Raw genomic sequence first — 27,911 nt, 5'->3', positions numbered from 1 at the left:
TAAACCCAGCACCAGAACATGACGCCAGGCATGGACTTCGTATCGATTGCCTGCAGGATTGCTCTGTCATGCATTTGACTTTTCAGCCTTCTCATTGGCCTGAATGGACAGTTTTAGCAGAGTTTACACTGCTGTTTGATGCATCGAAGGAACAAAATTCTGCCTTACTGTAGTATTTTGTCTGTGTCATCCTTCTTTTAGGAACATAGCAGCTTGTGAAGTAGGTGTTATCTGAGCTTTATAGATGTAGAAACTCTGCAGATTCTGGGGCTTATTAAAGTCATGAAGCTAATAAGTAATGCTGCTGGAACTTGAGATTCCAAACTCCAAGTTCTTTCAAACTACATCTGGCCGTAAGTGAGCTTGTTGAGGTTTTATTTGGTTAAACACATAAAATAGCATTCCTTTTTCTTCTTGGCAGTAGTTTTAGCAATGAGCCTTTTGTTTCTGCAAGCTCATGAGTTATCTTGAAATGTTGGTCTTAGACCTCTTTTCTTGAAGTCTTTTGGCTTCAAGCTACTGCTTAGTACTCCTTGAAGGTGGGGACCATCTGGCATCCGGTGGTGGGCTGGGCATACAGTAAAGGTCTAGTTGAACAAATGCTCTCTCCTCAGGGTTGCTAGATATTTAAAAGACAAAGATAAACCTAACTACAGAACAGTGATTGATTTCCAGTTATTTTAGGCCTCTAAATTAATATTTTTGGCACAGAAGGTCTTAATCATTAAGTTCCTTGGCAACAGTTTGAGACCATTAATAAGTATGTTGCTAATGAAGTATAAGTTTTTGTCCTACTTTGGCTATTTTATTTCATACTTTTAAATAACTACACACTTCACTTGTAAGCTCATCCACCTCTCTAACAAACTCTATGGGTAGAGAAAAAATCGTTTGAGAGATCATAGATGTGTTCTATCACATATCAATGAGAGAGGTTATATTTCATTATGAAGAGCAGAACAGCAAGACAAGTAGGAATAATTTTTGATCATATAAAGATATTTTAGGAACCAGTAAAGACTGACTTTCTCCAAAGCACAATAGATGGTAACCAAATGGTGGGACACTGGATTAGGAGCCAGGAAATGGCTTTAGGTTTCTGCTGTGCCTTATATTGTGACCTTGGATCTCTGTTCCCAAGAGGGAGAAGTCTGGCTCTGATGTCCTATAAATCTAGAAGTCTGCTAGTGTCTACTTTACTTTTCCACTCTTTGTCAGGCATTCAGCGTGGATTACAATGGGTTTATCACACATTCTATATCTTATTAGAAATTCTTGTGAACAAATTGCACAACCCAACCCAGAGTGGTTTCATTTATATTATACTTTTAGGAGAAGAAATCTGGAGTGTATTATTCACTTAAAAATCACATGAAGATTATGAGACTATGCATTTTTTACAGACAGCCTCAATTTAGCTAGCTTTAGTGATAAATATGCTCTGAAATGAAACTGATTACTCCATAATTTTGTGTCCTTTAAAGAACTTAAAGAAGATTTATAACTTAAATTATTTTTAAATAAAACCTTCAAAAGCCTAAATCTGTTTGTTAGTATGTGCATTAGAATCTTAAGTTGTCTGCTTCAATGCAGTATTTTAAAGATATTAAAAACGTGAAAAAATAATGCATGTACTCAAATAGAAATAGAATTATGAATATAACATTTAAAATATTTTAATGTATAATGTTACTTTAGAATCTGAGTCTTACCCCTTAAGGATTTTGGTCACTGTTGATGCAATGCTATGAAAAAGTGTTGTGAAAAAGTTTGGCAGCTGAAGAACAGAATGTTATCCCTTTTTAGAACGGTCTTACAGCAGACCTCCAGGGAGAATCCCATTTGTCGGGGCAAAGGTTGTCAGGATTCTATTTTAGGATACAGTTTAGAAGCTAAATGCACCACGCTTATTTTCTCAATCACAAAATTACTCATGTATATCTTTATTTTTTATTAAATGGAGAATAACTTCAAGAGAAACAAGAATAAAAAAGAAAGCCTTCTGCCTTGATTAAATTTTCAGTGAGTGTAAGTGTGGGTTTTACCATCTTCATGACCAGGTGGTTGAGGGCACGGTGTCCGTAACACGGGAGCCAAGGAGACCAGCCCCCTGGACGTGGGACGCTGGGCATCCGTGAGGGACCACCACAGGCGGGGAAATATTTTAGAGCCTCTTGCTGTCATTTTTGTCAATTCTGAGGCCCACATTTTCTCACATCTTAACATTTCTGAAACAGGAATATGTCTTATTAACAATGACTTCTTAGCGCTGTTTCATGTTCGGTTGGAAGCTTTGGTATCTCTTACGATTGATAGGATTTTGGAATCAGTGGAATGCACTGTTTATACCCTGCTTCATGAGTCTAACTTCAGTCAACTTTTCTCGATATTTAGATCATACAAAGGCTTAAAATGTATGTGGTTGATGCGTCCCCTTAGTAATCAAGTAGGAGAAAATCAAATATTTGAAGGTTTTATATATATTTGAAAGTTTCCTACGCATCAAATTCTCACTGACTAAGAGAAAAAAGGCTAAAAAGATTAACAAACTTAATCTTATTTTTAAGAAGGAAGGGAGGAAGGAAGGAAAAGAAAACCCTATGCAAACCTTTAATTTGAGAACATCTGCAATTGACACCCAAGTTTGTCTGAAGCATAAGAGACTTTTGAGGTGATTCTTTGTCAGGACTTGAGCATCATTCTGAGTGAGGTGGTAAGGGCAGGAACTGGGGGGTCACTTGAGGTTGGGCGCACAAATGGACTCTGCCACTTCTGGCAGTGTGACCTTGAAAAGTGGACTTAACTTTTGGGGCCTTGTTTTTCTCATAAATAAAATTATGATAGCACCACTTAACTGATAGTTGTTTAAAACTATGATAAGCTGTTATAAGAAAGATAGTTACTCTTATCATCTTTATCATTATTGTTATGATTATTTGCTAATATTAAATTCCTCCTTGGAATTTACTAAATGACCTTATTAAATCATTAATTTTGGGAAGTCTACTATATACAAGGAAAAGAAGTATGCAAACTACAATAATTTAGGTTTACCTGAAATGTGTACATTTACGAGGGGTATTATTGTACCCCTTCAGTGATTCTAGCTACGTATCTTATATTAGAAGAAGGAGGAAACTGATGTGGACCCTACATTTATATTCACATATAAGGAAAAGGGCTACTCATTATATTTTTAAAAAGAAGTGTTGCCTGGTATCTGCCATTTGATATTGTATCACTATTTCCTGTTTTTATTTTTCAGATGATAAGCGCCCACCGTTACATAAACATTTATATAGATTTTGGTTTTGCATAAGGTGCTTCAGGAGCATTTGCTGGAATAATTTTCCCTCAATCTCTCACGCACTATCCTGTCCTTTTAGCCTGGTTAAGTCCTATTCAACTTTTAGATTTTAGTTCAAAGTCACCTCCTCAGGAGAGCTTTCCAGGATTTCCCACATTATGCTCCTTGTAGCTCCCCTCATACCATGTATCACCGTTTGCAATTTTGTATTTGTATGTTTGATTAATGTCTTTCTTCCACTAAGTTCCATGAGGGTAGGGGCCACATCTGATTTTTCCCCACTATTGCATTCCTAGGACCTAAAACAATTCTGCGAAGATTTTAGTGCTAGGGGCTGGCCCCGTGGCCGAGTGGTTACGTTCGCGCGCTCCGCTGCAGGCGGCCCAGTGTTTCGTCGGTTCGAATCCTGGGCGCGGACATGGCACTGCTCGTCAGACCACGCTGAGGCAGCGTCCCACATGCCACAACTAGAGGAACCCACAACGAAGAATACACAACTATGTACCGGGGGGCTTTGGGGAGAAAAAGGAAAAAAAAAAAAAGATTTCAGTGCTAAATAAATATTTAATATGATATTTTCGTTACACACTATCATTTATATATGGAAGTAGGCTGGCCTTTTGAGGCCAAGTAATTTGATGAGATTTTCACCATAGAGATCCATGCTCATTTATTGTATTTATTGTGTACAAATGCTGTATTTGATACTGAATGAGTTACAAAGCAAATAAAAAAGAAACTGGCAATCGAGGAGCCAAGCTAAGGCAGGGACCTGCATTTTGGAGTCATCTCCATCTAGACGTCCGACATTTACTTGAATTTCCATTTTTCTCTATCAAAGAAAATATTTTATTTCCTGCATGTATGTTCTTATGAAAAATAGTCATTTGAGGACTCACTGCAAATTATCCTTGCTTTTAGCATTGCTGGCAGACAAAAACAGCTGTGCCAACTAGGATAACGGTTGCTTAAAGAATTTCCTAGACAGTAAAATTCCTTTATAAGTTTACCTTAGATTTCACTTTTATTCTTTCTTCCAACATCTGTTTCTTTCACTATCATCTCACTATAAATGTGGAGATATAGTATATATGTGTGTGTGTGTGTGTGTCTGTGTGTGTTTATGAAATAAAGAGGGGGAGGATACATGAGACATATGTGAAAAAAAGGAGGATTAAAATTTTCAAAATGTTACTCATCATATGGGAAAATAAAAGCATCATTGACTTTATTCTACAATATTTCTGCAAAATACAGGTAAAAAGAGAAGAGCCATAATTATAAAATCTAGTGTATGTAGATATCATGAAACTCCTCCACCACAAAGATTGCTTTTCTTAATCCTAAACTGACCTACTGAGGTAAAGGGAAGTATCTTATGGTCTTTACCATGGGAATGAGAGTTAAGTTTCTTTTGGTTTACTTCCTTCCGTACTCTCTTGTCCTCTATAGTTTAAAAAGTTTTGAAAAACTCTTTTATCTAAATAACTTCAAACATATGGTTTTGTTTACATTTCTCCTTTCTTAAAGGAAAAGGATAGATGTGTATTACCACATATTTATCAAGTTTTACTATTTATTTGATAAATTAAGACTTCATCTTCCTTCTCCTTCCAGCTCATTTATATGATAAGTATATAAATGTATTTATTTCTCCAGATGCTTTTCAATTGGTCACACACATTTTTTAAAAGAAAATCTTTTTCTCAACTTTCTTTTAACCCTATTTTGAAGTCTTTCCTCCAAATGACTTTGACTATTTGATCTAATTAAATTAACTCACAAAAGATGATTTGCTGCCTCACTTGGGAGTGGCCCAGCCAGTGCACCGGGCTGCCCACGAGGGAGGGTCACTAAGCAGTATTTACATTGACGGCAGCTTGGACTGCGTCACTCTTAGAGTCTTCTATTTTTTCCCACTCTAAAAGCAAGTCATATAAAAAGCTTCAGGGGCTGGCTCCATGGCCGAGTGGTTAAGTTTGCGTGCTCTACTTTGGCAGCCCAGGTTTTGCTGGTTTGGATCGTGGGCATGGACCTATACACTGCTCATGAAGCCATGCTATGGCCATGTCCCATGCAGAGCTGGAAGGACTTACAACTAGGATATCCAGCTATGTGCTGGGGCTTTGGGGAGAAAACAAAAAAAAGAGGAAGATTGGAATCAGATCTTAGCTCAGGGCCAGTCTCTCCTGACCAAAAAAAAAAAGCTTCAGATATGTTTGGATAAATAAATAGCTTTCATAGGTATTTACTCTGAAAAGGGAAATGGTAATTTGACTTTTCTGTTATACTTATTTACAGAATCAGTTTTTTAATTGTATAATCACACCTGGACTTTAGGAGTTTTTCAGTTGTTTTGTACACCACAATCTGGGCAATAATGCATTGTTATTTAATATGATAGTTTATGAGATGATAGTTTATGAGCAGTGTCCATTTTTATGGAACACTATTTATTTATTCTACCTTATTCCAACAAGGATTTAATTCAACAAGTATTTATTGTTCGCCCAACGTGTGCCAGATACTGTTTTTGGTACTGAGATATGTCAGTGAACACAACAGACAAAGATCTCTGCCCTTGTGGAGCTCACATTTTAGCGGAGAGAGGCAAGACAATGAACCTGATAATACAAAAATTAACGTATGGAGGAAGGAAAAAGTAGAGCAGGGGAGAGGGGTGAGGACTGTCTGGGGGCGGGGTAGCATGCGGGTGTCCCGTTAAATAGAGTGGTCAGGTAGCCCTGCTGGAGAAGGTGTCATTGAAATAAAGACTTGACTCATGCCCAGAGCAAAATATTTGGAAGGTGTTTTCCTGACCATATAAAGTGAGATCAATGGAGGGAAGACTTTTCTAACTTGTAGTTCTGCCGGAGAGACAAAGGGAGTTTGCCTCTAGGCTTATTATCTTTAACCCTTTCATCTTTAAAGTGGAGTATTTTACAGCTTTCCTTTGTGGAACAGAAAACTGCCAGTTATTTTATAATGGAAGAAACAAACATGATTCATAGGGTTTTTAAGTCTAAAATGTATTTTCATCATCTGTGGAATGTTGTGCATTCTTATAGCAATTAAATATGTCTTCTGCAAGTGGTCTATACTTAGACAACAAAGTAGAATTCTCCCTTAGGGGTTAAAGATAAACTATAATAGGTCAAGGTTTAAAAGAAACGTGCGAAAATGTCCCTCAGCTATGGAATTCCTGAATATCGTGAGTGGGAGTGTCTTACTCAAGTTTCCAACATTTGTTCTGGCAAAACAACTATGCTGATCTTTGCAAACAGAACCATAATGTGAAAGACTGAATCAGCATAACCCAATCCAAACAGACCATTTTTGGGTTAAGAATCGTTACGTATGGTTTATAATTTAGTCGTGAGCTACGACTTCCATTCGGGAAAGCTGGTATGCTGGTGCTCTCTTAACTGTACTGATATTTATTTTCCTTTTGAAACTATGGATGCCCTGTCACCAGGAGCAGCCCTGTCATAGACATCAGCATAGAGTCTGATTTGACCTTGCCCCTAGAAAGCCTTCCTGGCATTACAGGACCTGGTGAAAAGGTCACAGCTGTGTTTGCTTTACGACCCTTTTGGCCATTCCAAGAGAAGAGTCTCTTAATCTGGTTATTTGTATTTTGTATTTTGTATGTATTTTGTATTTTGGGCTGAACTTCCACATATTAGAGCTTATCAGACTCAGACCTAATCTTCTCTGATAAAAGGACTGGCAGATATCCTCAAGTCCAAACGTGACTTCCGTATTTTCCTCTTCCTTCATTTTTTTTCATTAGACTTCAGTTTTTCCCACCTTCTCTCCCTCCCTGCTTCCTTTTCTTGTCATCCATTCAACAAATACCTATTGAGAATCTACTCTGTAACTTCGGCCTGGGGATCAGTGGTGAACCTGAAGCTTACCTATGCTGTTAAGGAGTGAATTCTTATAGTTAGAAATTTAATTTAAAAATTAGAACTAATATTCAAATATCTTTTGTGTTTCTTTTTTAAAGGGTGTTATGAATGGAATAAAATATAGGAGATGATGAAACAAACCGAAATTCTAAAAATCCCTCATGGTAACTGTAAAACATGATAGAGTTTACTAATTTATAAGCAGGTTTCAAAACCTATAACGAATGTACCATTTTTCCAAAGACGTGATTTTAGTTTAGATGTTAGAATGGTGAAATTTTAGTTGGAATGGTGAAATTTCAACTATCTTCTGTCACAATAGTTACCATGCAGTAACAACTGATTTGAGGTGAGAGGGAAGAGAGGGAGAGTCTGTATGAAACCTGGCCGGTCAGGACGTACGCCCCACCTGGTTTTGAAGGCTCTGCCCAGCATTACTCCAGCTTCTTGATCCCCCTTCATCTCAGCTCGACTTGGCTTCTTGCCTGCTAGCCACCAACACATCCCAGCTTTTTCTCCTTGTTATGCTGCTCTCACTGATTGAGAGTGTCAGTCCAGTGGAAGTAAAACTCCTTGTAACTACCCATGCCTTCCTTGAAAGAAGCTTTTTTGACCAGCCCAGCTACCCGCTGCAGTCATTTCTTCTTTTGTTTGTGTCTTTTGCTTCAGCTCCTATCATGAGCTGCCCTGGCTGTATGACAGTCTGTTTGTGGGTACCTGATAGATATTTTGTTCATTCATTCAAAAACCATGACTGCCCATTCTCTCAGGTGTTGTGCTGTAGGGGACACAACAATAAAAAAAAAAAAGTTAGACCTGTGAGGCGTGGATCTAAGCATTTAGTAATGATACTGGAAAGTAAACTGCTGTGGTGAGGTTCTCAGGCACAAGGTGATATGGGAACACACGACTGCGATGCCTAAGCCAGTCCTGACGGGCCGGATTGAGACTCGGTCCCACTTTAGACGGGGTCTTGAGAAGAGTCAGAAGGAGAGAGAGATACCCCTTCTACTGGAACAGAGAAAGAGAGAGAAAGGAAAATATTAGGTAGATGCTGGTAAATTCATGGGGGGAAAGTCAAGGGAATTCCTATCTGAAGTTTTCTATTTTCTTTGTTAACGAGGAAGGAAAATTATCTGCTGAAGGAAGTGGAAGGGGAGCTTATTTGCAGGATGAAGTAGGGTTGAAAAGATATAAAATAACTCCTGTAGAGAAAGAGAGAGAGAACTGACAAGAGACGCTTACTGGTTGCCAGGGGCACTGAGGGCCTGATGCACATCACAGACCGTGGGTAGCGGCAGTTTCTCTGAGTCTGCATGCTCTTCTGCAGAGCAGTCTGCAGGCAGCGTGTGTGTGTAGAGCACAGAGAGGGTCCATCGCTGGGATGAATGAATGAGAATTCGAGCTACAGCTCTGCAGCTTGTCAGACAAGTCACTTCCCATCACTGACCTCCATTCCCTCTGAACCACACGGATGGCAGTTCCCACTCCCTGGGTTATCAACACCTCGACATCAAGTTGAGATTTTCTGTATATGAAAGCATTTTAAACTACAAATCAAACAGATAACACTTATGATCTTACATATATTATAAATTTGAATCAGTAAGATTTTTCAAGATTTTCGATACTGGATAGACAAAAAACAAAAAAAAGCCCCCCAAAACAACAAAGACTAATTTCTAAATTAAAGAGATACTCAGATCCAATACAAGTTCTAGACATAGTTGTAACAAGAATAAATAAACTCTCTAACAGCAACGTTGAAGAGAAAAAAATTGATAATAGTCTCTCAAGTACCACAAACACTCAAACTAATTTTCTGGAAATATGAAAACGTGAAGTTTTAGATTAACAAGAATCAGCTAAAAACATTCTTGGAAAGTATAAATATATATATATATATATATGTATGTTCTTAGAGTTTATACAGTATGTTGTTTTATTATCAGGCTCTGTTTCTTTTTAGAAGATTCATAATACGATTTTTAAAAGGCATGCAGAAAATATTATTCTTTTATGCTATACTTATTTTAAAAAATTGAACAAAACAGTGCTGCTATGTAGAAACACGTGTACAAGAAGAAACCTATTGCTCTGCACCTTTTCTGTCCGTGGAGGCTGACCGATTGTCATATATGGTAAAGCTAAAAATAGAAGACACATCCAAGCTGCTTCTCGTTTCTCTTCCTATGGTGATGTCTTTAATAAGCGCAGTTGATCCAGACTCTCCTTTCATTTTAGCTTCTGGGCATAATCCTCTGAGAATCTGACTCTGCTTGTCTTCCAGCATGCCTAATAGTCTGAATGTTTAACATTTTTAAAGGGTAGTTGTTCATCACAGGTTCTGGATTATCTTTTCACATACCATTTCCATGCTTCTACTTATATCCCCCAATTAATCCAAATTACCAACTGACCTCCTCCTGAGATAGATCCAAAAAATAAGCAGCGCTCCAATGCCAAGGAGTAGCCGCGTGCCAAAATCGCATTTGATGCTATGAAACTGTTGCTGCTAGAGACATGCGCTGACAGTGATGGGCTGGGGAATATGGTCTGACGTTGAGTATGATGCGTTATCAAGTTGCAGGATCATGTCACATTTTGGGAGTCATCTTGCTGTAAATCTTGTGATCTGATTTAAGGACCACTGTAGGCAGAACTTTCGCTCTCATTGCAAGGAACTATTTAGATGAGATATGTCTTTCAGGCACTTAGTTAAGTAGAGTGGTGGTCACGTGGGGGCAACTGTATCGTCCTAGGACAGCAGTGGCTTTCCTGGAAACTTCTCATGAAGGAACTAAAAGAGGAGAAGAAAGGGAAGAGAAGTGTACGTTGAAAATGGAAAATAGGTTTTTTTTTTCAAAATAGTGAACAAGTACGAGAAGACAGAGAAGAGTAGGTGGTTAAGGAGTGAGTCTGTGTGTGTGTGTGTGTTAGCACTCGGGTGAACTGTGATGCTGAGAAATAAGGAGGTGGGTAGTGGAGCAAACAGGAGAAGAAAGGGGCCATGGGGACAGTTTTCATTGAGCAACATCGTGGATACAGGCAGGTGTAATGTGGCCAAGTCAACGTGTTCCTGAAAGCTCAGGACTGACCACTGTGTCTTGCCTCTCTCTTCATCCACACCATGGCCTGTGATTTCATGTTCCAACAGGAAGAAGGATGTTTGCTTTAGAAAATCATTTCATCCTCACAGTGTACTGCTGAGCGCCACTCTTCAGGCCTGCCTGTCTCTGCTTTGTCATTTTGGACCTGGGATGCTGATGTGGAGAGCAGGAGGTGGACGCTGGCCACAGGAGCAGTAGCTTCCTCTGCCCTTTGCTTCCCAGACCCCCTTTAGGCTGCCTGCTGTCCTTTGGGGCTGCCATTCCCAACAATGCCTCTCTTTTCCTACATATAGTCAAGGAAAAGTTGGTAGAAGATTAGAAACTTTTAAAATAAGCTTTTATTGGCTATTATCTTCAGTAAATTTGGTACATTCTGTGATTTCTATACAATTTATGCTTAAAATGGCCTGTATTTCAGGTTTAATCTTTTTGTTTCATCCAGACTATCTTTTAACCATTGGCTTTTTTCAAGAAAAGTATAGGTTTCTTAATTTTGTGGTGGTAATATCTGACATAAATCCAGTTAAATATTATTATAGTTACATAAAATGAATGTAGCATAATTATCTTGAGTATTTTATTACCTGACGAGGGCATTACTGTTATAATTTGGTTTTGGTTTTTAGTTGCACAGTGCCACCTACTGGATCTATGCTACAAAAACACCGTCATATTTTCTTCAGCTTTCCAGATTTGGTATAATCAGTTTTTAGTATTTAACTGCCTTCTCTGATTCTTCACTTTTCTGAAACAGAGACTATATAGCAAGACTTGTGTATTCAGACTTTTCTTTGTTATATAGATGCCCAAACAAAAATATGTAGGCTACAAACTTTACAAAAATTCTCCAAGTGGGATCTTTCTATGTTGTGCTTCATTTTTCTATTTTTGCTTTGGAAATACAATCGGTGAATAGGTTAACATTGCCTTTTAAGCTGAAGAGAACTTTTATTAATGATGATTTCCCAAGTGTTCTTTCTACTCCTGCTTTTCTCTTTTAATTGCATGTTTGCTCACTTGTTTGATAAATGTCTTTCTCCCCCATTGGACTGTAGGCCTCACCGAGGCACGCAGGATACCTGGCACTGACTGCATGGATGTTAAAGTTATGTGAGAGAATGCCGGGAAGACTTGGAAAACTGATACTGTATTAAAATCAGAAAACTTTAAAAATTGTATGAGTAGTACCAAGGAGCTACTGAGTGATTCGTCTTGTTGTCTACTCCTTTTACATGGAAAAATAACCTCAAGTTTTTTGTTTTGTTTTGTTTTTTAAATCACTTATATCATCTTAACACTGAACATCATTTTTCAGCAGATTATATTCTTGCTTGGGTTCCAAAATCGACCGTTATACATGCACAAAAAAGAGAGACATTTTATTCAATTAAAGCATCTTCATTAAAATTAGTACCAATAAAGCATTTGGCATAGCCCTGGTAATCTAAAAATACAAGCAAAAGATTCAAATATTATTCTCCTCCTTCTTTCCTCAGCTTCCTCGTCACTTTCGTGCTGTATAAAGTCATGCCACACAGGACCAGAACCAAGAATAACCAGATGAGGCTTTTAGAGCTAGGCTCTCCATCCTTTCACTTTTTCCATTTAAGAGAAGAACAGAAAAGAAAGAGCAGGCAGGAATACTAGAGGCCAAAAGATTAAAGTACATTTATAAACAAAATTATAAAATTTGAAAATATTCCTTAAGTAAGTATGATGCAATGCCCTTGGTAAGGGGGGAAAAAAAAAGCAACTTAGGGAACTTTTTGGAGAGTAATTTGATTTTTTTTAAAAAGCTACATGCACTAAAGCTGAGCTCAGAAGAACATGAGATTAGCTGTTTATGAGCTCATGCATACTACCGTAGAGTAGATAAGCAGCCGTCTGCAGAGAGCAGAGAACAATCTCTGGTGGTTTTCAACATAGCCTGAGAGAGATGAAACAAGACAGTGTAATGTAGAAACCCTTCTCCTGTTGCCCCAAAAGAAAATGTAAACAGTTAAAAAGCTTTTAACATTCTTTACTGTCACCTCAGTTGTCTGAAGTCCTTACTTACCTCTCCATCATCCGGTTTTCAAAAGAGTGAAAATAGAAAAAATGTAAGTGTATTTAACAGCCTAGATGTAGTCGTTACCCGACTCCAGGTTGTTACTCGACATTCATTTCGGATCTGCAAGTTTGCATCTGCCAGGACTGGAATGCTTAGGTGTTAGCTGCCCACAATTTCACAGTAATTTTAGGCTGGGCCTGCTTTTAAGTAAATCATATCAGTAAAAATAAGGTTAGTCTTCCTTCCATTACCTCTGCCTTCTCTAGCAAATAATTGCCTCATATTTTGTTTCTAACATCTCCCAGGGAATTGATTATAGCCTTTGAACTCTTTGAAAATAAAGGATGGGAGAAGCAAACTGGGCTGGAGTGAATGCCAAGTGCAGACTTTCTCCCTCGTTTAACTCTTGAAAGCATCTCCTGACCTCAGGAGTGGAAGCTGTAGAACAGAACAGCAACCAAAGGCACGGTTGATGAGTGGAGTTTGGATCCAGAGAAAGCTCCTTCATCTTCACGTGTTTGTGTCTTGCACGTCTTACCCTAATTCTGTATTCCTTGTCTAGACTGCCTGGTACACTACTACTGCATCCGCACCCACACCTTCTTGTTTGCTTCCCTTTGTCCCCTCAGATTATTTCTTATAATTACCAACTAAAGAGGACAAGCTTTTGTCACTTTATGCCTTTCAAACAAAAAGTTTGTATTAAAAAATGTTGTCTATGTCAATATTCGAATGTGTGTGTGTACATAAATCAAATTCCAAGAGTGTTTTTAAAATCTACTGGACCCCTCAACTTTTAGCCATTAGATTGTATCAAAATCTCCTGAAAGGCAGATTCCCGGTCTTCTAGGTCATTTTTACAATAACATTTTATCACAAAATGTTAGCTACTTTAAATATTTATATAATGAAATGCCTTTAGAAACTCCAGCCTATCTCAAAACCTATCAAACTATAATTTTCCTACTAAGTATAATCACTCCTGAGCTGAGTGGTTTTGAGAGAGGAAAGGTTGTTCTGTACAGATATGGTAACAGTTACCATTTATCCAATAATTTGGTGCCGGGAGTAATAGTCTGTACTGCACATATATTCTTCATTTAATCCTTGTCACAACCCTCCCAGTGGGGCACCAGAGCTGCACCCATGCTAGGGACCAGAAGAGACCATAAACAAGAAAATCCAGTCCATCTCCTGGCTTCCTTGAGGCAAGAGGTGGGGGGCACGCAGTGCAGAGGCAGTGGGGAGTGACTGTGAATGTGATTTTTTATTTTATCCTTTCCCTGGTTCTTTTATGTATTATACTAAACTTCGTTTTTCCTGCCCTGAGACCTCACAACTCATTTCTGAAACCTCAGTGGTGGATTAGTTTTCGCACTGAACATCTGGGCAGGGACAAACAGTAGATCTTGGTTTTCTAAGATGAGCAGAAAATGGCCTTATTTCTCCCGCACTCCCATTGCCACCTTCCTCCTGCTCTTCAGGCCTCCGTTAAAAAGCAGTCTGCTTTATTTATATCTTTTTCTTAAAGAAAAACTTAGTTGATGTGCCAAACAGTAATTCTCAAGCTTTTCTAGAAATGTTATCTTTAAGGAGATTTATAAAAACAAGAAGAATCTTTGTGGTTTTATTCTGAAAGCTGGGAGAGTTGAGAAACAAGGCAGACTTCTAATGCTGAGCTTTTTCACTTTCAAGCTGTAAAAAATGTGTAATGGTTTCTACGCATGTTTATGAGGAAGAAGCAATTGAAATGTTTATTTTTCAGTTCTGGCAAAGCATGACCAGCCACATTGAGAGGACTTTGTGGAACATTTTGTCATGGGATAAAGTAACAGAAAGGCAGAATCAACCTCCTTGCCTAAATAAGTGAACATTGTTGAATAGTTCTTCAGATAGTTGCGTTTTTGAAGAAACATTTTGTATACTTTGATGGAACTATCTAAACAGCACATGGCTATGCAAACTAGAGCTTACAGGGCTATGCAAACTAGAGCTTTTAAAATCAGACACAATTTACTTCTTTATTTATAGTCAATGAACAAACTTAACAAAATATGTGTTACAAGGTGTCCAGGACATTTCTAACATAAGCTTTATTAAGTATTATTACATTATTGTGTTTTCTCGCTTTCTGTCTTCACACACATACAAGTGAATATACATAAATATACGTATATACGTATATGCTTATAAATGAGATAGAAATTTAAGTTAATTTTTGTTTGGGTATTGCCTTGAGTTCACAGGGTATCCAGAGAGGCATCCTCATTCTCCTCGTGAACACTAAGAGTTAAGAGTTCCTTAATGAGTGCCATTAAACCACTTTCAAATTACCATTATTATGTAGGATTTCTAAAATACCTAGAAGTCCTATACCTACCTATTTCCTAATTTGACTTGCTTCTTACAGACTCCCCTTTACTTGGTGAATCACGGAGAGAATGGACCAGTCCGATGCAACAGGTGCAAAGCCTACATGTGTCCGTTTATGCAGTTCATTGAAGGAGGAAGGCGGTATCAGTGTGGATTCTGCAACTGTGTGAATGACGGTGAGTGCTGCCAATAAGTGCTCATAGTGAAAGCTCTTTATTAAATGAAACATATTATACTTCTCAACTTAGAAAAAATATGCATGTTAATGCTTAGTTATCCCTGAGCTTTTCCTAAATACTGATGAGTTCACATTCAAGAATAACTCAGAGGAATGATGAAAGAGGAAAAGAATCTGTCAGGTTTATCATCTGTGAACATAAGAGGTAAAATTTCATTTTGCCTCCAACTGAGCCTTTGTGGAAGGAGATTGAGAAATAAAATTACTTCTCTCCTTTTGAGTTTTCTAAGAAACACGGCAACTTCCATGTGGGTCTCATGCTTTTCTAGGAGGCAAACAGGGGCTTGGATTTCCCAAAGGAAGCGTGTGGTTTCCTTCCAGGGAAATTATAAAGAAGCACCTTCTCTACCTGTATTTATCTATGTTTACAGATGATAAATCTGAGAGGTTTTTTTTTCTCTTTCTCATTCCTCTGAAATATTCTTGAAGATGAGCTCATCGGTATTTAAGAAAAGCTAAGGTATAACTGAGGGCTTTAACACATATATAGATTTTCTCCCCAATATGAATGTTGGATTGGTTAAGAAGGAAAAAAATTATTATGAAGGGCTTTCCCAGATTCACTATATTTTTAATTTCATACTAGTGTGAATTTACTGATGTTGAAAAAACTGCAAACTTGCTAAAAGCGCTTACATTTATTATGTTTGTAACATGTCTATAGTTTTAATTCTTTGGTGTCAAATAATGCATATTCTCAGGCTGAGAATGTTCCCACATTCGTTCACATGTATAGAGTCTTTCTAGAACCATATGATGATTATTAGAGCATGAGTTTTCTCTGTGTTTTCTTTTTTTTCTCATCTCTGTAGACATGCTTTCCTGCAGGTTGTTAGATCTGAGGAATGTGTAGCACTCTGCCCAGGAGCTGTAACTCCTGTGGCTGCTTGCTACTGCCTAAGGGCGAGTGAACTCCAGCACAGTTTCTGCCTATGTTCTTGCATTCATAGCATCTCAGCTCTGTGCGTGTTCCTGGTGGATGAGCAATGCTTGTCTCCTTGTCCACCCTCCTCCCCACCCCCACATCATGGTCCATGGCCTTGCCCACCTTAGAATGCCAGAGACGGGCATTGTGAGGCTTTCTCACAAAGATCTTTCGTCTATTCTTAAAAATACCTTGCTGTGGAGTGGAATCTTTGGTTTCTAGCCTCACAGACTGTGTTATGGTCCTCTTGGGAGTCTCTCTCCTTGCTCCAACTGTAGCATATACTCAGTACAACTTGGATATACCAATGAGACCATGTTCTGTTGGTTCTCCACCCTTACTTCTCTTTCTAAGGAAGATCTTGTTCCTTCTGCCATCCTGATGAAATCTGCAACCAAATCCTTGGCTATCACGCAATCTTGAGACCTGGATTTCAGGAATCCTGTGACAGTTCACCTCCCTGTGCTTTAGTTTTGGGGGGGGAAAGGCATGAGAAGGCAGAGGCCTTTCCTGGAGCATTTTGATAAATGCCTCCACCAAGGTGCCCAGCTCCTCAGTGTCTTCACTCAAGCCCTCAACTTTCTTAGGAAGGTGATCAAAAATCTATCCAAGATCTGTCCACGTAGAACATCCAGGATCTTCAATGTGGTGTGACTCCCTGGCCTCATACCCAAAGTATCAGCTCAGAGCCTTAAAAGGCCCAGCCACTTCCTGATAGAGAAAAACCACTCACTGTTCTTGAATGTCTGCACAAGAAATTCCTCTCCCTTGGGTATCTGCTGCTAGGAGGCTGCTGTGTTCACTTTCCAATAGGGTTGTTCATACTAGGCTCAAATATTTGTCTTTGCAAGGAAGCCGGACTCCCTTAGATTTATATTGCCACCTACATTCTTCATTTAGGGTTAGAGAAGACAGAGGTTTGTTAGAGTTAGGAAGAAGCCAGCAGGCTTGGTCACATGGTTTCACTCTATTTCTCTCCAAAGTGTCCAGAGATTGCACAGTGGGAAGCATGTGAGGCCAGAAGGCATGCAGGAAGACAAGTGTCATTTGGCAGTGCATAATTTATGGGGTGACTTGAATTTTGGTTTATAAAATGTGACAGATAGTATTAAATGCTAATGAATATAAAATTACTTTATTTATTTATTTATTTTTTTAAAGATTGGCACCTGGACTAACGACTGTTGCCAATCATTTTTTTTTCTCCTGCTTTATCTCCCCCCCCCCCCCCCCCCCCCCCCCCCGCCCTGTACACAGTTGTATATTTTAGTTGCAGGTCCTTCTAGCTGTGGGCTGTGGGATGCTGCCTCAACGTGGCCTGACGAGCAGTGCCATGTCCGCGCCCAGGATCCGAACCCTGGGCCGCCGCAGCGGAGCGTGCGAACTTAACCACTCGGCCACGGAGCTGGCCCCAAAATTACTTAATTTTAAAGGAAAAGAACTTTCACGTATTACATGCAGACTTGTAACTGGAAAAGAATTATAGAAACTGTATAGAAATTACTGCACCACACATCTTAAAACAGCCAATGCAGCATCACCCATCTCATCTGAATGTAACCAAATAGCAGTTTAAGCCTCTCATGGATCACTGAGCTCAGCTGAGACTGTCTGTTTCCCACTTCCGTGATCTTTTTAAGACATTGAATTTTCCCAATTCAGAGATCCATGTGTACGCAGGAATCTTATAAAACTTGTTTAAAAAGAAATAGTCATGAATGGTTTAAAAAAAAAAAATCAAGCCTCAGTGATTATTTTTAAGCCCAATCTAAGGAAACAATCCTGTTGTAATCCACATGTTAGTTCCCAACTGAAAATAAAGAATACTGAGTTGCTGGGTTTAAAACAAAAGACATTACTTCTGTGGTTTTACAAATGAAAATGTTGTTCTTTACAAAGTGCTTGAAACCAGAGCATTGCTGGTTATTCTAAATACGTCTCTTGTCAGTGGTTTCAGAGCCAGCCCTATTAATCTCGAGGCAGCAACAGTTCATTTTCACAGAGATACCAAGCCATATTTGTCCAAGTGTTCAGTGTGTGACTCATAAGTGTTCCTGTGCTACTGGATGACTTCCAGGTCTTTGCCAGAACCAACCTCTTTAGACATTTGAATCAAATTAAGAGTTCCTCAGCTGAGATCTTCCTGGTGTGGTCTTTCCCTAATACAGTAATCCTCTCTACTCTGAAGCCCAAACATTAAAAGATGACCCTGCAAACTCCCCATGGCTGAAGCCATCTCTTAATTAAAGGATAATAAATATCATAGTTAATAGTATAATCCAAATAACCAATGTGTATTTCTGTTAAGTGTATTGAAAATTTAAATAGTTAGAAAAGCTAGAATTCCTTTTAAAAGAGGTAATTAAATAGGGACAGTTATGTTTTGGTTGTGGCAACTTAAAAACACAAGTACTATAACACCCTGTTTCTCTACGGTGGTCCAAATCATAAATGTTCTTTGTCATCAATAACTTGTAGAAGGGTACAGAGGACTTTTTTAGAAAACCCTCATTCTTTCCAAGACATACTTTTTAAATAGAGGCTATTTAGAATATGCCACATTCCAGGTTTCAAATACTTTTTTATCCTCATACTAAATCCTTTCCTCCCATAATAAATTTTGAGAACTTATTAAATTGTCTGTGTTATGAAAACAAAAGATTTCCTTTCCTGTTTTGTTTTTATTAGTTCCACCATTCTATTTCCAACATCTGGACCACATTGGAAGAAGACTGGACCACTATGAGAAACCAGAGCTATCTCTAGGATCTTATGAATATGTTGCTACTTTGGATTATTGCAGAGTAAGTGTTCCCAGACTTCAAGTGTTTATACATTGATGTCAAATACAAACAAGTGAGTGACTTTCATACATAAAGAACTGACTCCTGACTCACAAACAAAGCATTTTGGTGGTGCCATGGGGATGTAGAAATGCCTAAAACACAGTACAAGGCTTTGAGGCTGTTAACATGATTGAATAACCAAACCATCCATTGCAGTGATCATTTTTAGAGACTAAAAAATTGTGCCAGAAAGAAAAACAACAATTTAATTCTTATGTCCCTACCAGATAGAATATTCTGGGTTCTTAATACAGCAGTTCCATATAGTGCCTGTGCCTTATTTGTTTTGTCAGTCATCTCAGAAAAATGTCCTGGGCTGGCCTGGTGGCGCAGCGGTTAAGTTTGCATGTTCCGCTCCTCGGCAGCCCGGGGTTTTCTGGTTCAGATCCCAGGTGAGGACATGGCACTGCTTGGCATGCCATGCTGTGATAGGCATCCCACATATAAAGTAGAGGAAGATGAGCATGGTTGTTATCTCAAGGCCAGTCTTCCTCAGCAAAAAAAGAGGAGGATTGGCAGTAGTTGGCTCAGGGCTAATCTTCCTCATACCTGTTTTAGCAGTTATCCTCATGGAATTTAAATCTTCTTGCGTGTTTTCCCTCTTCATAGATTCTGATATCCTTGGGGACAAGAATCTTGTCCTAGTTTTGTTTATGGCATCTACCGCAGTGTTCTGACACAGAGTAGGCAGTTGATAATGTTTGTGGAATGAATGAATGAATTTGCAGTTGTACTGCTATCCCAGGACTGGCTGCTTCCCTTCTCTAATGTCATGGTAATAGTGTCATCATTATGGGTACCTTTCAGGGCTTTAAGATTCTTCAGTGATTTGAAAATATCTTCTTGGGCATCAGTTCAGACTTCAGCTTATATCTGAAATACCATGTAGGGACTTGAAGAAATGGAGTCCTTCTGACTTATTTCCTTACTTTCCCATCCAAAAAATGAATGCCTACTAGTGCTCAGTTCTCAGAATACGGCCCCTGACCCACGGATGTCTTTCAAAGATGTTTGCTAAGGGAGCAGTCCATGTATTGAGTATAAATTACAAAGAACATTTTTCCTAACCAGAAGATTTTTTCAATCGATTGGATTTTTAAGTTTTTTTTCAATTAACGTAACTTTCTCATTTATTTTAGTGTTTTGTATGATTTTTTCACAACGTTACATATAACTAGTTATTAAAGGAACGTTAACGCTTTGTTGATTTAAAATGTTGTAACATTTGAACATATTTAGGGAAACATAAGAATATTTTTGGTACAAATGCTTTATTTCAGGCAAAAAACACGTGCTAAAGTGCTAATTACTTTTGGACAGTTTATTTGTTCTTCACTGCTGTTGACTGAAGGAGAATGATTAGGCAGAACATAAACATTTGGAGTTGTAATGAAATGTAATAAAGCCACTGTAACTAGTGATGGAAAATTTATTCACTGATCTTTGCACCCATAGTATAATTCTAAGTATGTTCTCAGTTTCCATTTCTCTGCCAAAAAGTCTACATTATCTTGATTTTATTCTTTTTTTTAGTAGAAACTTAGGCAGAGAGTCAAATCTATTTCTGGGAACTAGAGCCTCAGTATCTTCAAACTCTGTTATCTGGAAACGCTCCAGATGTCTAATTGATGGGAAATCTCACCCAGCAGGCAAGGAACCAAATAAAAATAGTACATTTTGAAGAGTTTTTTGTAAGTTTAATCTTCCTTTTATTATTCCAAGTAAGGTTCATAATAAAAGGTGCTATAGGGGCTGGCCCCGTGGCCGAGTGGTTAAGTTCGCGCACTCCGCTACAGGCGGCCCAGTGTTTCGTTGGTTCGAATCCTGGGCGCGGACATGGCACTGCTCATCAAACCACGCTGAGGCAGCGTCCCACATACCACAAGTAGAAAGACCCACAATGAAGAATATACAACCATGTACGGGGGTGCTTTGGGGAGAAAAAGGTAAAAAAAATAAAATCTTTTTAAAAAAAAGGTGCTATAAATATCTTCAAATTTAATTATAATTTAAAATGTAAATAAAGTATAATAATGAGTTGCCATAGGGATTTAGACAATGAAAAAGAGCTTATTTAATTTGTAGATGTATTTTTTAACACCATACAAACTTAAGGAAGAACTACAAAATCACGTTTTCCCCTATTTATTTAGTTCCTCTTAATACCAATTTTAGATAATAAAATGAACACCATTGGTCATTTGCTATGTGGGATGCTCTATGCTAAGTGCTTTCTACATATGGCATCATTTAGTTCTCACAGTGAACCCATGTGGTGAGTGCCACCATTATATGGGGAAACGAAGGCTTAGAGAGCTTAAGTACCAGCCTCAGGTCAGACATCTAGACAATGATGGAGCCAGACTGAAAACCATGTCTGCCTGACCACAGAACCTTTATTCTCTATCAATACACTGCAGATATGTGGGCAAGTATTTACAGAATCACCAGGGAGTTCCCTTAGAAAAACAGATCCCAGTGCTGTCACATAACTGGGAGTTTTTCACCTATCAGTTTACAGAATATATCTGCATATAAAATGTATCTGAGGGACCAGCCCCATGGCCAAGTGGTTTAGTTCATGTGCTCTACTTTGGTGGCCCAGGGTGTTGCTGGTTCGGATCCTGGGCACAGACATAGCACTGCTCATCAGACCATGTTGAGGCGGCGTCCCACATAGCACAACTAGAAGGACCCACAACTAAAATATACAAGTATGTACTAGGGGGATTTGGGGAGAAAAAGCAAAAAAAAAAAAAAAATGTACTTAGTATGTAAAATCTCATTACAAACCAGCCTCTTTTTTTTTTCCTGAATAAAATATAGTTTCTCTACTTCATTTTAATTCTCTTTGACATTTATTGGATAGCTCACATATCCAAGGCGCTTGGGCTCTGTGCTATGAAGGATACCAAAATTAGCAAGGTAATGAACCTGATCTCAAGGTGCTTACCATGTATAGACCTGACCGGAAAACTATGTAGTTATGATATAAGCCAAAATGTAAGTGTTGCAAATGCTGTGAGAGTAGAATAATCAGAGGGCCATAGAAAATAGTCAAGCAATAACTTATGATTTGGAGGATCATGGGAGGGATTCAGAGAAGTGACATTTGAGCTAGTGAAACCATGAGCAGAGCGTGGACATGTGGACATGTTAGGGGAAACTAAATGGTGAGCATAAGCAGTCGCACAAAGGTCTTTGCAACTCTGCCTTCTTCAGCAGCAGGCACTGTCGGCGAGTCACGGGGACCTAGCATGGAGACTAGGATAACTGGAGAGTGTATTCCCCTTCCTCCAAAACACATTCAAATTCAAATATTTTTAAAACTCTATGCCAAACAAAACACTTTTCCGGCCAAATTCTTGACCCAGGCCTGCTAGACTGTGACTTCTGGATAGGAAATGTTTTGAAAATGGCAAGCACTTAAATTAGTTGGAGGAATGTGTGTTGGAGAATGATGACGGGAAGTAAAGCTGGCAAATTGTTTTGAGACACACACTATCCTTTTGTTTTCCACTGGTTTGGCAACATATCTTTGATCTCTTAGGTTTGTATACATGTTTGCCAAATAAGTATTATGGAGAGTCTTGAATGTCAGCCCATTGAAGAATTTGTGTTAATTCAATAGGCTATGAGGACAATTAAAGGTAAGGAAGGAGTTGTTTCCATTAATCCTTCCATCCATCCCCTCATCCATTCACTCAATTAATCCACAGTATTGAACACTCTTTTTTGTGCCGTGCTCTGAGCTTGGCTCTGGGGACTCAGTCAACTTCTTGTTCTCAGAGGCAGTAGCGTTGTCATCTGTATTGTGCCTCAGATAGTTTTTATTCTGACAGCAGTCTGTATAAGGAGAGGAGAGAGATTGGAGGCAGGGAGGTATTAGAAGTTAATGTACTACCTTAACTTCTAAATGTCCAAGCAAGAGAAAATGAAGATAGTATAGCACATCTTCAAAAAATTAAAAATAGAATGACCATATGATCCAGCAATTCCACCTCTGGGTATATACCCAAAATAATTGAAAGCAGAGTCTTAAAGAGACATTTGCACACTCATGTTCATAGCAGTATTATCCACAATAGCCAGAAGATGGAAGCAACCCAGGTGTCCATTGATGAATGAATGGATAAGCAAAATGTGGTATATACATACAATGAAATATTATTCAGCCTTAAAAAGGAAGAAAATTCTGACACGTGCCACAACATGGGTGAACGTTAAGGACATTATGCTAAGTCAAATAAGCCAGTCGTATAAAAGACAAATACTGTATAATTCTACTTATATGAAGTACCTAGAGTAGTCAGATTCATAGAGATAGACTGTAGAAATGTAGGACGGTGGTTCGCAGGTTCTGGAGAGAGGAGGGAAGTTGTTGTTTAACGGGTACAGAGTTTTGCTTTTGCAAGATAAAAAGAGTTCTAGAGATGGATGGTGGTGATGGTTGTACGACAATGTGAATGTACTTAATACCACTGAATTGTACACTTATATATGATTAAGATGGTAAGTTTTATGTTATGTGTATTTTACCACAATTAAAAGTAATTTAAAAAGAGAAAATGAGGGTCTGAATTTGAGTACTGGAACTGGAAGAGGCACAGAGGGCTTCACGATTAACCGGGTATGGGTGGTTAGGGAGACGGACAGTTTGGTGGAGAGGATGAGATTTCAAAACCAGCCTATTTTAGAGGATTGTGTTTTTCCGTAAGTTTCTTATAGAAAAGACCAGTATAGTGGGAGAAATGTCGTCTTCTAAAATTTTGAGTGTAAGATGCTGGCAGGTTCTTTCCGTGGAGGTGAGTTTTGGTTAATTGGAACACTGGTCTGGAGCTCAGAAAAGAGCCCTAGATGAGCGAGAGTTTGAGGAGTCATGTGTGAAGATGTGCTGGTTAAAACTGAGTGAACGAATGAGATTTCTGTGATGGAGCATGTGGTATAAAGAAAGAAGAAGGTGTCCTTTAGAGAAAGATAAGAAAATAAAAAACAGAAGCAGCAGTCAGAAAAGTAGGAGAGGAAGTGACAGCACAGTCTCTTGGTGGCTAAAAAAGTGGAAGCGGTCTTCCATGCCTAAAATTGCAAAGAGACAAAAGAGATTTAGGATGAGAGCTGGATTTTATTTGAAGTCACTGTAGTTTGTAGTCAGGAGGTCTGGGACCTTTAAGAGAGTAGTTTTAGTAAGATGTCATTTAAAACCACGTTTTTATAGAGTTCATGCTTGTTAAGCTTGCCTGGACAAAGCAAGCCAGATTGAATGGGTAGAGTAATTGATTAAGGAAGCCAATGATGAAGCCATTGCAGTTCTCTAGGAACAAGATGACAAGTTTCCAGAGGGTTAAGAGTAGGGATCGGGTAAAAGGTGTGAAAGAAGCATTTTGAAAGAATAAATCAATGGGACTCAGCGATTGAAAGAAAAGGAATAGTCAAATCTAATTTTATGTTTTCAAGCCTTTGAATTGGTATGTAGTCATGTTATTGATAGAGAAAGAGATGTTGGAAGAGAATGTCATTTAGAGGAATGATGAATTAGTTTTGCATACATAGAAAATAAGTTACAGTGAAGCATTCCATAGAAATGTGTAGGTTGGAGATACGGAAAACATTCAGTGGGGACCTGCTAATGCTGAACTTAGGAGAGAATATAAGAACGGTAAGGCACATTTGGGTTGGTCCTATAGAGGTTTTGGTTTAATGAATGGAAGTGATTGTCATTTTCATGTATAGATCAGCACGAGACTATGTTATGAATTAGATTAGGTGAGGATCAAGAATTATTTTCAATAAAAATTGTTCACATAGATAGCAGTACAGGTCTTTTATTTCTTTGTTGGTCTGATTTTCGATGTGGCAAAGTGTTAAAGTTTTCAGACTGATGATTTTTAAGGCCTGTAATTTTTTTATTATTTCAAGTGAAGGACTTTTATTGGAGGAATCTTATGTCTCACCTTGTAGTGGTTATAGAATGAATCAGGAAGATAATTTGGAGATGTTATCATCTAATTTTATAATTATAACCATTAAAATACAGTTTTATTTTAGAACATTTTTGTCATCTATCATAAAGTTAACAATTAAATTAGTCAACTCATTATTCTCTTGTGTGAGTCACTAACGTGTTTTGCCTGTGGCTCTCTTTTCTAAATATTTTGTAAGATCCAACTGAAGAATCGCTTCCTAAGAGCTGTTTGAACACCAGCCAGTAAAGGGACCAACAGCTACAAAATATTTATGTAGCAGCTGCTTTATGTTACAATGATTGTTTAAACACATAGAGAAAAGGGCCAATATTCCATTTTTTTACCATAAATGTGTTAGGAATAGCTAAGTATTTAACAATATACTACAATTTTTTAAAGTATACAATTACATTTTAGTATGTAATTTCATGTCTTTAGAACTGAAAAAGCTTATAAAGGAAGAGATTTGAAAATAGCAATATCAACAAGTTAATGAAGTTTTATGACAGTTTCAGAAACAAATGCTAATTATTGTGTGTACTTCTTTTGGGCACAATTTGCCAGGGTTCCAGGCACATTTCTTCCAATAAGGCAGAGTGGTATAAGCAGGGCCGACTACCAGACTTGCTCACCATGAGGCAATTGGAGCAGCAAGGTCGTTGGAGCTTTACAAAAGCGAGCCTTCTCTGCTAGACCTTGTCATACTGTCTAATTCGATAGTGGGACCCAGGTCCTATCCTGGAAGAGAAACAGCTTCATCTTTTTTATGGCATCAGAGACTGTGTTCCAGAAAATGATTTAGTTCCACAGGTGTTATATCCTCAATATTAGATGAAAAAACTGATGACCTGTCAGAGTTTCTGAGTGTTTGCATTTGATTGTGAAATGTATGTACTTAGTGACTGCATTTCTGTGATGTCTTTGCTCTCCTGTAGAAGAACAAGCCTCCTAGCGCCCCAGCCTTCGTCTTCATGATCGATGTCTCCTACAGCAACATCAAGAACGGACTCGTGAAGCTCATTTGTGAAGAACTGAAGACCGTACTGGAAAAGCTTCCAAAGTAAGGAAACTGCCTTTCTTTTGACAACTTGTACGATCTTGAGAATTAATTTATGGGCCAGAAAACAAGTGCTGAATGACCCATTGCTATCTTTTGCTAATGAGGACATTGGGTAATTATTTATAAATCAAACAGTACCATTCTTAGAGTCCTTAAAAAGTCAGAGTGATCTTTCATACAAAGCAAAAGAAACAAACTGGGAAAAAATGATGCTGTGGTAAACAACATTCAAAATACAGTATAAATTATAAGGAGAATCCCAACAGTGTGGTGGAAAAGACTCTGGAAGTCTGTTATTCACTTTTCAGAGGCATTGATTTTCCGGTGGAAACTGGTAGTTGCTGGGCATGGTGGAGAGTCTAAGGGATGCCAGAAAACGAACTCTTGTCTTATGGCAGACACAACGGCTTTTTCCCAAAATTTCCTTTTGCCCTTATGCTACACCATCTAACCCCTTTGCAGCATCCAGGCTTAACGGCACAAGGTATATCACTTTCCTTGCTACTGCTCAGGCAGTACACGAAAGGAAGGGTGGAAAGGTATTTTAGCAGAAGTGGCTATGTTTCAGAGTGTGCAAACTAGTTGTTTAGGATGGGAAGTAGCATCTAGTAAGGAGGCTCAGGAGCAGGGAGAACGCCTTCCTTTATGAGAGGAGGACATACTTAAGAAGATAAGAGGCGAAGAAATACTCTGAAACCTAGTGTCTGCACCAGTCTCAATGTCCTCCTCTCCTCCCTATCTCCTGAACAGAAGCAGTCTCTGCTCTGGAAAGAGATGCTTTGAGGGCTGGGTTGTCTGCAACCCTTAGGGCTCCCGAGTCCTCGGGCGCCCACTCCCCAGTATTCGTTCCACATATGGCTGGTGCTTTGGTGCATGTGAGGCTCAGATGAGTGAACTCTGGACCTCCCAGAAGTAGTTTTGTTTGTATCTACGAAGCTGAAGTCATAATATTCTCGAGGATGGTTTGGAAAAGCAGTGGGAATGTTTAAAAAACATTGAGGTGATTTCAAACTGAATTCTAAGATGAAGAATGAGCTTGGAGTGAGTTGAAGATGGGGCATGAGAAAGGCATCCGACGCCTCCCCTTGTTAGTGACTGTAGTTTCTGTTACCTCGTTCTCAGGGAAACCTGAGAAGTGTGGAATTTCTGCTGACTATGGTGAATTTATCATAGACCTCACTCACAGGGCTGCTTTAATTCTCAATCTGAATTTTGAGCTTGATTAGTATGAAAGAAAACTAATTTCTGGAAATGACTGCTCTCTCTTTCCCTTCTCTCAAACTGGTTCAAATTGTGCTAACCTATTTTCCTAGTCACTTCACCAGCCCCTCGTTCCTTTTAACTCAGTGGTGATCTGAAGCTTGTGGTCTATTGACATAAGTTACCGAATCACACCCTTTCCTTTGGTATCATCATAACTTTTATATCCCATTGGAGTAGATGTGTGACTTTGGCAAGAGATAGGAGAAAACAATAACAAGATCCTGCTGGTTATTCCCTGCCACTTTTCAAATCTCTCTCTTAAGAGTTTTTCTTCAAACCAAAATACCTTTACTTCCTTGATCTTTTAAAAAATATGTGGTTTTTTTCCTGCCTCAAAATTTATTTTAGGCTGTGTATATGTATAACTTTATATTTATTTTAATGGTAAGATTTCCATCAATTTGATTTACTTCTTTGAACTAAAGCAGGTAGTATGCCAAATAGCCTTTTTAACGCACAGTGTAAGTCCTGATTAATGTCCAAGGCATGTTCATCTCTTAGCTAATCTTTTGAAAGAGAAAGGCTCCATCCTTTACCATTTAACTTTGAATTTGTGTCTTTGATATTGCCAGATTAATAGACTTTTCTGTCTGGCCTCTCTGGAATAGGAAAGAAAAGATTTGAAGTGTTTCACCTGTTGGTCAGATCAAGCTCTTGGGTTTTTTTCTGGTTGTTTTTAATGCTGCTGTAGCTAACATGTTCAAAATGCTTGATTTGGGAATGTTCTGGTTCATCTAGTTACTAATATCTTCCAGTGTTCCTCTGTCAGATTCATTCCATTAAAATAATAGGGGCAGGTGTTAAGGGGTGGGTCATTGAAAAGCAGAAGAACAAAAACATGTCATTCTGGATGATATTGCTTATG

The 27,911-nt window shown here is 38.5% G+C and overlaps 1 protein-coding gene across 1 annotated transcript in view; it reads left to right on the top strand.

Annotated features, from left to right (window-relative positions):
- SEC24D (SEC24 homolog D, COPII coat complex component) overlaps positions 1 to 27,911 on the top strand; it is a 100,730-nt gene that overhangs the window by 42,327 nt on the left and 30,492 nt on the right. Inside the window, exons 9-11 of the mRNA XM_046656664.1 lie at positions 14,789 to 14,927; positions 18,603 to 18,718; positions 25,659 to 25,783. Of these exons, the coding sequence (XP_046512620.1) occupies positions 14,789 to 14,927; positions 18,603 to 18,718; positions 25,659 to 25,783 (380 nt within the window). The remainder of the gene's footprint in view (positions 1 to 14,788; positions 14,928 to 18,602; positions 18,719 to 25,658; positions 25,784 to 27,911) is intronic.

Source organism: Equus quagga, chromosome 3 (assembly GCF_021613505.1).
Source record: "Equus quagga isolate Etosha38 chromosome 3, UCLA_HA_Equagga_1.0, whole genome shotgun sequence".
Classification (NCBI taxonomy): domain Eukaryota; kingdom Metazoa; phylum Chordata; class Mammalia; order Perissodactyla; family Equidae; genus Equus; species Equus quagga.
This window is presented reverse-complemented; position numbering and strand designations above follow the sequence as displayed.